Genomic DNA, 11,328 nt, shown 5'->3' on the forward strand with positions numbered 1-11,328 from the left:
AAACGCTCAGATAGTGTACCATGAAACACAGCAGGATAATGGCTGGGATCAAGTGTGTCGTGTTTCTGTTGGTCCTGACTTTTCAGTGGACTTTTATAAGAGGAGGTGAGTAGAAAATTCATTGCACATATTATCTTAATCTATTTTAAATACAAATCACAGTTATGATGTTTACAAACCAAATATAGGAGGTACTGGATAGAGCGACTGAGTCAAACTTAGAAGCTTCCAAAGCAGAAAGCTCAGGTATAAACCTCAGAAATTACAGGTACGACAAGAAACCTCTTTTTCTTTTAATCCAGTCATTATGCAGTGAAGTAGGAATATGGTTTAAACAACATTTGAGTGTATAATAGTGAGTTTGTCCTCTATACCAACAGTGAGGATTTAATTAAACCGATGTGGAAGCAGATTTATTTTCTCATGTATTAATCACATATTTTAATCATAATCATATCACATTGGTGATAGTAATGAAACTTTCTCACTTAGTTGTATGCATGTGCACTTGTAATGGGAGACGTTAAACAGATAGTGAGACTGTTTATCAGGGATGTAAATCCTCACGTGACGGCCAAGCAGAAAACAAGGTCATAATTCTCTGTGAGGGAGAAGGCTTTAAGGATGGGGCTGAAGGGGCCAACATGTAAGAGTTTGTGGAATGTTCTTTGTATGTGTCTCTGTGTATAAAGGTGCAAGGGCGGTGGCGGCAGTTCAGAGATCACCCTAGTTTTTGCAGTGTGGAGAGAATATCCTAATATCTTAATATCTTAATTGTGGTTGACATAGTTATTGTGAAATAAATCTGTCCTTAAACTTTTGAGGATTGCAAGAGAACCTGTTAGGGTGGATTCTTGCACACCTCCTAAGTGAAATCTTAGAATATCTTCTTGTTGATGAGTCAGGAGACAGCTGGTAGCAGAGCTTGTAGGACAACCAGCTGTCACTGTTTGAGGTTTGACATTTCTGACAACATACTTCAGTTTGCTACTGTGTTGTGTTTTCTTATTTCAAAGATTTCTTGTTTTATTTTCATGTTTCTTTGCATAACTTTATTTAAAATATGTTTTTATGTTTCGGTGTGGAAACCTTTAAAACATGCATGTATCAGGTATCTTTGTTATTGATCATATTTAGCAATTGTTCCAAATTTACACTAATTTAATAATGACACCATTAAATTCTATTTTACCAGATTTACTTTGGATTTGCTCTGAACAGCACTACAAATAAGTAACTTTGTGCTCATTTCGTGTTTCACCAAACTCTTCTGTAGCATCGACTGGTATGTGGACATGGTGTGTGCATCTTAGCCAAACTCTCTCTAAAAATCTTATTTTTTATCTTACTTTGACAATGAATTGAGGGGCAGCACAAAAATTTACTATGAGATAAATAATCCAAGAATAATATGAATAACATGAAGCCAGAAAATGACCAAAATGGTCAGAATTTTCTTTCTTCCTGATATTGTTATCACTCAGATCACTTGATCTTGTGTTTAGAGCTTGTCCCTGCTAAAGCTGCTAAGAGCTTAGATTTTGGGCAGTGATCCTCCCCAAGACAGATAACTGGTTTCAGCAGATCCCAGGAACAACATCCGAGATTTCTGTGCAGAAATCCTAGGAAAAGTAAACATACTCTGCGGGACCCTGAAGCTCCCAGGCCTCCAGTAGAGGACTTGAGCTTGGAGGATAAAGGCTACCCACAGGTCGAGTGTTTTTTTTTGTTTGTTTGTTTGTTTGTTTTTTGTAGCTATATAATAGATATTACTTTAACTTTATTTACAAAGTTTCAAAAATTACCATGTCAGGTTAAGTGTCAAAATAACTGCTTTATTCGTTGGGATAAATTATATTGAATCAAACATTATATATAACTCATATTACACATGATTTTATTTCTCATAACGTTGAAGGCTTCAAAACATGCATATCTGGCAAATGTTTGAGGTGTGTGGTCATCATTAATCGTTATTGTGTATATTTTTAGTTTCTCATTTATCAGCTGTAAATTAGTTCAATTCTGCTCTCAGTGTCCTTTATTTTCATAACCTTGTACTTCAGGTTTTCAGGTGTTCAAGCCTGAATGAAGTCTGTTAGAGTTCTTTTGTAAAAACTGCAAAAATTCATCCACACTGACTTCTTTGATGTGAATGATGTATGGACTTTATAGGTAGGCCCTGTTTTGAATACATTTTTCCTTCACCAGTGAAAAACCTTTATTTATACACATTTTGGTGTAACTCTAGATAACTATGTTATAATATAAAACACTAAAAAAACAATGATGCAAAACTGGGATTAAAAAGTTAAAAATATAAAAATGGAACCCATAACTCGATTACTAATAATCAGCCTCACTAGAATAATAAAACATAAAAGTATTAATATAAATATAAATATTAATTCAAATGAAATTAAAACAATCCAAACTTCCACCATAATAAAGGAAACCTAATAAGAAACAAACTCAAATACACAAACACAAAACCTCTGATTCATGACTTTGATCATGTGTCTCTACCTGTTGTTGCAGATACTGAGGTGTCCTGCATTTTCATGGAGAGATGCTTGTTGCCATGCAGCTATGATGTCACTGCTGTAGTCATCCACTGGCATCAGGTATCAGCAGGAGACCTTAATGTCCACTCATTCTACAATAACCAAGACCAGCTCAAACTCCAGAGTGAGCGCTTCAGAGGCAGGACGTCACTGTTCAACGACCAGATCTCCGCAGGAAACGCCTCACTGCAGCTGACAAAGGTGGAGGTTCGAGACGAAGGCAAATACAAGTGCTACACCAGCACTGACGGAGAAAGTCAGAAATCATTCATTAACCTTAAGATACGTGGTAAGAGACATACAATTTATTCATTCAATAAATTTGTCTCCTCTGTTAGTGTCCTATTTTCTGTTTTCATTTACTGCAAATGTGTCACAGTAATACTTTTGTACACAGATTTTTCAATGAAAGGTTGATTCAAAATGCTTCACAGAACTTCAATAGGTTTAAAAAAATATTAAATCTAAATCTTTGTTGTTGTAACACTTGATCATATTTCTGTATAAACACGTGTCACACCATTTGTTTAAAAATTGATGAAGTAGACCTAAAATATGTGAACATAACACCTGCTCCCTTTCTTTCTCTTGCAGCTCCTGTCCGTAAAGTCAACATTCAGCAGGTAGGAAACATCATCACCTGCAGCTCAGAGGGGATCTACCCTGAGCCTGAACTCGCCTGGTCCACCAGCTCTTCATCCAACAGTACTTCTAACACCACCACCACAGTCCGGCAGACTGAACGGCTTCTTTACAACATCAGCAGTTCTTTGATTGTTTCAGACAGTGGGACCGATCAAGACTACAGCTGCACCATCAGCACTCACAGAAACAGAAAGAGAGCAACTTTATTTAAACCAGGTAAGGATGTAAAAAAACAAAAGAGTTTGTTTTTTATTAAAGACATATTATCCAATAAACTATGATGATGTTAAATTAACCTAAAAAAAGTATTAAAATGATATTAGAAAAAATAATCAGTTCATCAGTTTAACCAGTTATAAATGTTCAATTTAGTGTCATTTTACCAAAGGAGCATGACAATATGGTCAAGTAAATTTTATAATTTGAACTCTATGGATCTAGGTCTTTAGGATAGGAAAACCACCAAATCCAGCTTCTCAAACCTTTGCAAAGATGATCCCAAAAAGGACCAGTGATGGTGTTGTGTTTGTTTTATTCTGGGCAAACTGGACGTTAGTTTTCTTTCATACCTAAATTTGGTTGATTGGTTGTTTGGACCTCCAATTTCTTGATTGTAAAAGATTGGAGGTCCTGTTGTAAAAGCATGTGTGGTTTTAATATTACATTGGATTTAAAATGTGCTTATCCTGTTCATGTACATCTATGAGTAATGTTTTTTTCTTCAAGTTATGCCTCGTAGTGGGTTGCATGGTGGGCCTTTTTGTATGAACCCAGTGAGTGCCAATTGTTCCTACTAAATGAGACATTATTCTTGTGCACTGGTTGGTACATCCACTTCTTAGCAGGAGAGCTGAAGATGTTAATCGATAGGTTGTGTGAGCTTTCAGGTGTGTGAATAGGTAGTTTTCTTTCACTTTTCAACAAATTCATATGTAAAGGGACATTTTTTTTAATAACCCGAGAAGATAACTTTTCACCTTTCACATTTGAATCCCAGTGTTGTTCACACAAACATACTCAATATACACAGAGTTTCTCTGATGCGTACTGGTTCTGTCCCCAGGCCTAAAATACATTTCATGGCTTAAAAACCTCACTTTGAGGGGGTCCTGCAGGCATCCTATTAAGGTGCCTGTATCACCTTAATTTGATTCCATTCAGTGAAAAGGAGTAGTAGCTCGAAACTGAGCCCCACCCACATTAGCAAGCTCAACACCCCATCTCTAAGGCTGAGTCCAGATGTGCAAAGGAAACTCATATATGTATAATTTTAGTCTGTCAGTCGTTACTCACAGATCAGCCTGTAAATCAACAGCTTTCCTTTCACACAGCTTTCTCCTCACCACAACACACCACTACAGTATTAGCCCTTCACCACTAGTAGCTACTTAGATTGACTCAACATGACCCAGTTTTTAGGGGTTTTCCATTAGGTGGCAGTACCTGGTGTGTTTTCATACCTACTCAGCTGAAGTACCAAACAACTTGAGTTAATGAGAAAATGTGACGTCAACACTGCATGCCACTGACTGGCCAGGCAATGGTTTTACTTAATGAGTTATTATTAGAACTACTCCTTCACAAGAATCAATCATGCTATTTTTGATATCCCACAACAAGCTGTACAAAAACCAGCACTGCCATGCGTTGCTTTCTCTGGCTCTCTATCATCAGCCTGAGTCTGACAAAAAGCCAAAGACTGAGTAGCAGATATAACGGGGCTTTGATGCCTCCAATGTTGTTGTCTGTGTGTCGCAAACAAATAACATCACAGGACCTTCAGGCCATCTTGTTACAATGACCCCAACCACACTGATGTGGTACTCAATTGTAAAGGAAAACAACCAAAACTGACGCAAGCCTCTTTGAGTTGATTAGGGAATCATGGAAAAGAGACACATCTCCAGTCTCCCACTTGACACTTCCCACACTTATGAACATAACCCTGAGGTAGTTAAACTCCTCTACTTGGGTTAGAAACTAAACTTCACACTCAACTCAGCCCAATGTGAGGTCACTACCTTAGGACACCAAGCAATGCTCAAAAGCAAAAAACAGAGATAAGATCCTGAGTCCACATATTTACTTCACTTTGAGATTCCATAAAATTATTAATTACTATATTTGACAAGGGACAGCCCTGGTGGAGTAAAAATAAATAAGTCTGACAAACAAAACTATGTACAGTTGTAGAGGGACCAAAAACAAAAGAAAACTAAAGCTACGCACATACTACAAGTAGTGATAGCACACAAATTTGCCTCATGTTTGCTCAGGGCAGGAGGAGCAACAGCTGGTACTTTGCTGTCTTGCATTTTTTTCTAACGCATTATAAATACAGAAAATGGTAAAATCGGGAAAAAATATGTGAGACTAAAATGTACTTGAGTTAGCACAAAAAAATAGAAAAAATATTAAAATATTGAAAAAAAAATTCAATACAATTTTGCTGTGTGGCTACTGTGTAAAAAAATAAAGGGGGCGGGGGATGTTGCACATTAATAATACTTATAATCCAGATGACAAAGTTATCCAAAGTGTTTACTTATAATCAGTGTTTCTGTTTCATTTTTTCAGCTTCTGTTTGTTGGTCAAACACTGAAACAACAATCCTCTGCCCTCCCTCTGATACTTCCTTCTCATACCTCATTTGGAGATTCAACCACAGTCAGTCCATTGTGACCAGGAGTGGGGCTGACATCTCCTACACAGTCTATGCAGGGTGGGAGCAGCACGTGAAGCATGTCTCAGAGTCGGGCAGCCTCACATTACGGGACCTTACTGCAGATCATGAGGGGATATACACCTGTGAACTCAGTGATGCTGAGGAGACGAAAGTGTCTGAGAATGAAATAAGGATGATGCCAACAGACGGAGGTGAGGTACCATAAGTTTGATTTTCAAAAACTGTCTGCAAGTTAATTTAGTCAATTTAATGTAAAGCTGCATAAAACTGAAGAGTTTTTTTTTAAAATATCAAAAAGCAACAAAGAAGAATGATGGGACTCAGAATTCAACCCATCTAGGAGCCATCGCTGCAGCGAGTCTTTGCTTTACAGCATTATTATGCCTGATACTGTACAGCTACTGTACAGCTACTGTAGAAGTACAAAAATAAGGTAAAATTCAATTCTGGTTGAACTTTTTATTTTTAATTTTTAATGTTTGCACTGATGGATTCAGGCAGTTTATAGACCAAACCCTGAGTACAGAAAAGGCATTTCAATGAACTACTGCAAAGTATGAATGACAGCATATGAACTAATACATTAGATCAAACTATTGTTTCCATAATATTACAACATTTTGTTTTTGGGTTTGTTTTTGGTTTTTTTACAAAAAGCCTAATTAACTGCTGTCCCATCTAACAGATGAAGTGTCAGGCTGAAGCTCCAGAAGGTCAAAGGTATGAAATTTTCAGTGACAGTAGAACAGGAAATCAAAATCAAGTCATTTCTGATTGATGTTATAGCTTAGTTTGGTCTGCAGATTGTTTTCAATAATAAACATGTTTTTGACACACATTTTAAGGTCAACATCTGTTAAGGTTCAAAATATTGGGGATGGAGACAAGAGAAAAAACCACAATAACAACACTGGTCCGGCCGGGTTGAGTCAAACGATGATTTAATGATCACACACGTGGGAGATGGACACTGATGCAGACAGCCTCAAAATCTCAAAATGGTGGAGCATTGCTCAAACTTTTATAACCTCTGGTGCCTCCACCTTATCATAAAAAGCCTAAACATTCACATGCTCTCTCTCACACAGCGCCTAAGCTACGACCTTGGCTCCCTGTTTATCTGCTCCTGCTGAAATGGGGCAGAAAACTCCAGCACACTCTGTTCTCTTCTACTCAGACAAATTAGACAATAACCTTCTGCGAACAGTATTTCTTATAACTCAGCAATATAATGCATCATAAAACAATATCATTCATTCACAACAAGTCAGCAATTTAATGTAATGCAAATCAGTTTAACTAATGCAATAGTTATCAGCTTCTTCTAATTCAGGAGAATAATGCAAACTAAAACTACATAATAATTCACAATCTTTAATTAGGGGTATAACATGGCATAAAATAATATCATAATTCTACAATTCCCCCTGATGAGGTCATTAGAATAATGACCTCACAAACACCCTGTAGCCCAGTGTGGCCGGGTTTATCTCTTCTCACTCCTGAGGTCCTTTGTCCCCCTGAGGGGCAAACCATATGTAAGATGACCTCTGTGTTTGCGCAAGTCAGGTGCAAGACAAACTATTACTACAAGGATAGCAGGTCCAGATGACACTCCCCTGTTCTCCCACAGCTTTATTTGGTGTTCCCTGATACCATTCAGACGTAGACTAGAACCTCTGTCCGAAGAGCTCTTAACCTTTATTTTATTGCTGCAGCTACCAGTGTCGTCCAGATGGGTGATCCTCTGCTCTTAATTCTTCCGCCTTAGGGGTTAGACAACCTTTCAGTTGTAACACAGATCAGGGGATTATTCTGCTCCGATTTCAAACAACGATCTGTGTATTCTCCAGAAAAAGGAACAGGAAGGTGTCCCCTTTTTGCCCAAAAGCCTCTCGAACTTCGTTGGTCTGGTGTTCCCGGATTTCCGCCAACCCCTTCATGGTTATTGCTGTGTTTATAGGATCCATCCTTTTGTGGTGACTAGCTGGAGCCCAAACGCCATGACCCTTGGACCCAGTTGATGTCTCGGCAGTCACTGTGTCTGACTCTGCTACGGAGGATCCTCGCATCTCTGTGACCTCGTCTGGTGTCTGTTCCTTTCTCTGTAAGAGACAGAAAACCAAAACACCTCTCTTCCTAACCCTAATAATCTAATGTTCTTATCTACTGACCTTCTAGTGATTCAGAATTGGTCTAAAACATTCAGAATGTCCCAGGGACTTATTCTAATCGTATCTTATGTGTGTGTAAGCAGTGTTTGCATTTAGCCCTCCGCACTCAAGGCATTTCTTACACTTTATCAGTCCGGACAGTCACGCCGAACGAAGCTTCTGACCTTCAAAAGGCCGAGTGCCAACTCGTTATAAGCACATTTGCAAGGTGTGTCTGAAGATTATTGAAACCCCTGTTTTTAACAAAAGACAAAAAGTTAACAAATCTTCAAAACGCTATTCAGTTCATTTCAATGAGTAATGATTAAACATGAAAGTGATAGTTTATGCTTTTTCACTGATTCTCTAAAAGGTCCGTCTTCTCGGACCGCTATTAGCTTAAGCTTTACCATTCCTAAATTATTAAAGACACAAATGAAGTTATAAAATGTTCAAATAATCCTTGTTTGATGTTAAAGCTCAACCTTCCCCCCCTTTTTTGACAGTAGAACAGTAGAACAGGAAATCAAAATCAAGTCATTTCTGATTGATGTTATAGCTTAGTTTGGTCTGCAGATTGTTTTCAATAATAAACATGTTTTTGACACACATTTTAAGGTCAACATCTGACACCAACCAACTAGCTTCCAGCTAACAACATTTGTCAAGTAACATTTCCAATTAAGACAAATGGAAGCAAAAGGCTTCCCCAACCTCTGTTCTGGATCTCAGTGAATAAATGGTTCTCAGCAGCTTTTAATAAAACCCAGTTTGGTTTCCAGCAACTAACAACAGACTGGTTCCAGTTTCTTTGTGACTTCAGGAAAGCAAAAACAGACCAGATGGAAATTAAAATAATTTTGGCTCCCATACAACAACAAAAAAACAATTTTTTTTACTAACAGACTCCGGCTCATGACGTACAACATTTTTTTCTCTGTTCTCCTCCTGCCCTGATGCAGACAAAAACAACTTACTGTCAATTTTAAAATGTAACCTAAATATTCAGTGTCCATCCTTGCTGTTTCCTGGACTGAGAAGCTTGAATAATAAAGAAAAGGAAAAATGAGGCAGCACTATTTTTCAAAGAGTAAATGAAAAACTCGAGTTTAGTTGCAAACTTGTAGTTATTCATTATTATTTTATTTTTTGTAACTGTGGTGCAAGGAAAGAGAAATCACAGTTGAAATGTATTTCATATATTTGTGTAGAAATCATGTGGTGTTCAGGGTCATGCTGTACAAAGGACAATAAAATGCAAAGCTTCACAATATCGTCTGTTCACCAGAACCACGGTTAGAGTGAAACTGAAATTATTTTAGACGATGAGGGAGACACTTAAGAAGGGAATAAGCATTTTAAAATTTGAATAATATTTTTGTAAAACATTGAATAAAGTTTGTGTTTATTACATTTTTTGAACTTTTTACTTTGTCATGTGCTTGAATCCTCAGTAATACCAGTGGCATGAGTGATTAATAACAGCACTGCAAATAATGTGTATGAATGAGGTTTGTTTGGTTTAAATTTTTAAAAAAAATCGAACTGGGGTTCAATACAGTACAATAGTATTTTATTGTTACTAAAGAACTGAAAAAGGAAAACGTCGTGTAATTTGGTTTCTGTATACGTTATATATGTTCTGGTCTCTGTTACACACCAGTGAGACGCTGACTTTTTGTTGTTGTTGTTGTTGTTCTGTCCACACGGACTTCTTACCAATTACCAGTAAGCTTTGAAGCCGTTCTTTCAAAAAAAAAAATTGTGCCAAATATTTGGCCACAAGCACACTATGTTGAATATGGGACAAGCTTTTTTCTGCCAACAGACTAAGAAGTGATCTATGGTGAGGCAGCCTACTTCGTATTAATTACACCATCCGGATGATCCCACCGTACAGGTATTGGCTTCACCTCATAGGACAATCTTGATGGAGGAGGAGTGAACTGAGCTAAACGACTATAATAATTCTTATATTGCGGGCGATCGTGGCTCAAGAGTCGGCAGGTTGTCTTGTGATCGGAAGGTTGCCGGTTTGAGCCCCGGCTCGGACAGACTCTGATGTTGTGTCCTTGGGCAAGACACTTCACCTGTAAAACCTTAAATCTGTACCAAATTCAATGTGCACGTTCGTATGCTGTTTTTATTTCCTTTGGGACTTAAAGAAGAGAGAGAGACAGAGACGATGGAAATGATATCACTGTTCCACTAGTATTGCAAGTTTGGTCCCACAATACACCTTATAGTCAGTGAAAAATAAAATTGCCAAATTACTTTAATCCAGGATTGAACGAATTAATATGACAGGATGGATTAGGCCCCTGAAAGGGACAAATGATCACAAAGTGACAAGTTTATGTTTCCTCACTGAGAACTTTTACTCAAATTAAATATCTCAGGTAAATGCGCCATTTAACCACATGAAATTGGTTTACGTTTGATTTACACAAACGCACACTCTGCAAAGGTTTCCAACACACATACACATTTTTTTTGTTACTCGGAATAGTATTTTTTTTCTTCCTATAACTCATCTTCAACACCGTAAGGGCATACAATAACTGAAGAGGAAAATGGTGTTTAAATTAACAAAAAAAAAACAGAGCTCCAGTAGCGCCAGGAACAATAAACAAAACTACACAGCCAAACAGTTTACTACATTACTTCTATATGAAGTAATTCAGCCAGTGAAGAGAGGAAAACCCTCCCGTAAGATGTTGGTTAATCTGACCATTTTGCTGTGTATATTTCCAGTTTTTATTATTACTATTTCTATTCTTTTTCTATTTTTATTGTTTCTTTTTCTTTATGTTTCTTGGCTTTTAAGCTCCACCTACTCGCTGTGCACGAGCGCACAGTGAAGGTAGAGGAGGGGCTGGTGACATTAAGATATTTGATTGGGCAATACAGTGTGAGTAATGAAAATGAAATGCTGTCAGTGTTTGTACTGCCGGCAGTGTTCCCGATGACCAGCGCTTTTATTCAAATACTAGTACTGTGTTACTAACACGTGTAAGTGTTTTTTTTTCCTCTACAGCTTGTGTATAGTTATGGAAATAGACTCTTGCTGCCAGCCCATCCCCTTCACACAATAAACTAAGTTAAAATTACTTAGTAAAAAAAATTATGTAGATGTTGTAATAATAGCATTAAAGTTGTCATAGCTCTAAATAGCATGAGGGTGAAGCCTATATTTGAACACAAGGCTTTTAGTTAGTGTAACACTTGGTCTTTAGAGACAAATGTCTGCCTTTACTTATTGCTTCTCTCTGTCCTGCAT

At 37.5% G+C, this 11,328-nt stretch overlaps 1 protein-coding gene across 2 annotated transcripts; it reads left to right on the forward strand.

The window, feature by feature from the left end:
* LOC145430994 (butyrophilin subfamily 1 member A1-like) lies at positions 1–9,461 on the forward strand. Of its 2 annotated transcripts, none has more exons than XM_080306222.1 (7): positions 1–105; positions 2,539–2,853; positions 3,159–3,425; positions 5,787–6,086; positions 6,194–6,328; positions 6,581–6,615; positions 8,667–9,461. In XM_080306222.1, the coding sequence occupies exons 1-5, from the start codon at positions 21–23 to the stop codon at positions 6,325–6,327; spliced, it is 1,101 nt and encodes a 366-aa protein (XP_080162348.1). In that variant the 5' UTR covers positions 1–20; the 3' UTR covers position 6,328; positions 6,581–6,615; positions 8,667–9,461. The 2 variants fall into 2 exon arrangements, with proteins under 2 accessions (XP_080162348.1, XP_080162349.1); XM_080306223.1 differs by lacking the exon at positions 1–105 and adding an exon at positions 1,570–1,711 and having other exon boundaries at positions 8,667–8,837.
* Positions 9,462–11,328: the final 1,867 nt, after the last annotated feature.

The sequence above is a fragment of the Astatotilapia calliptera genome, chromosome 9 (genome assembly GCF_964374335.1).
Source record: "Astatotilapia calliptera chromosome 9, fAstCal68.1, whole genome shotgun sequence".
Classification (NCBI taxonomy): Eukaryota; Metazoa; Chordata; class Actinopteri; order Cichliformes; family Cichlidae; genus Astatotilapia; species Astatotilapia calliptera.

Coding starts and splice junctions, on each gene's coding strand:
- LOC145430994 (XM_080306222.1), top strand. CDS start 21: ATGAAACACAGCAGGATAATGGCTGGGATCAAGTGTGTCGTGTTTCTG. Junction 106..2,538: donor GTGGACTTTTATAAGAGGAG/GTGAGTAGAAAA, acceptor CTGTTGTTGCAG/ATACTGAGGTGTCCTGCATT. Junction 6,087..6,193: donor GATGATGCCAACAGACGGAG/GTGAGGTACCAT, acceptor AATATCAAAAAG/CAACAAAGAAGAATGATGGG.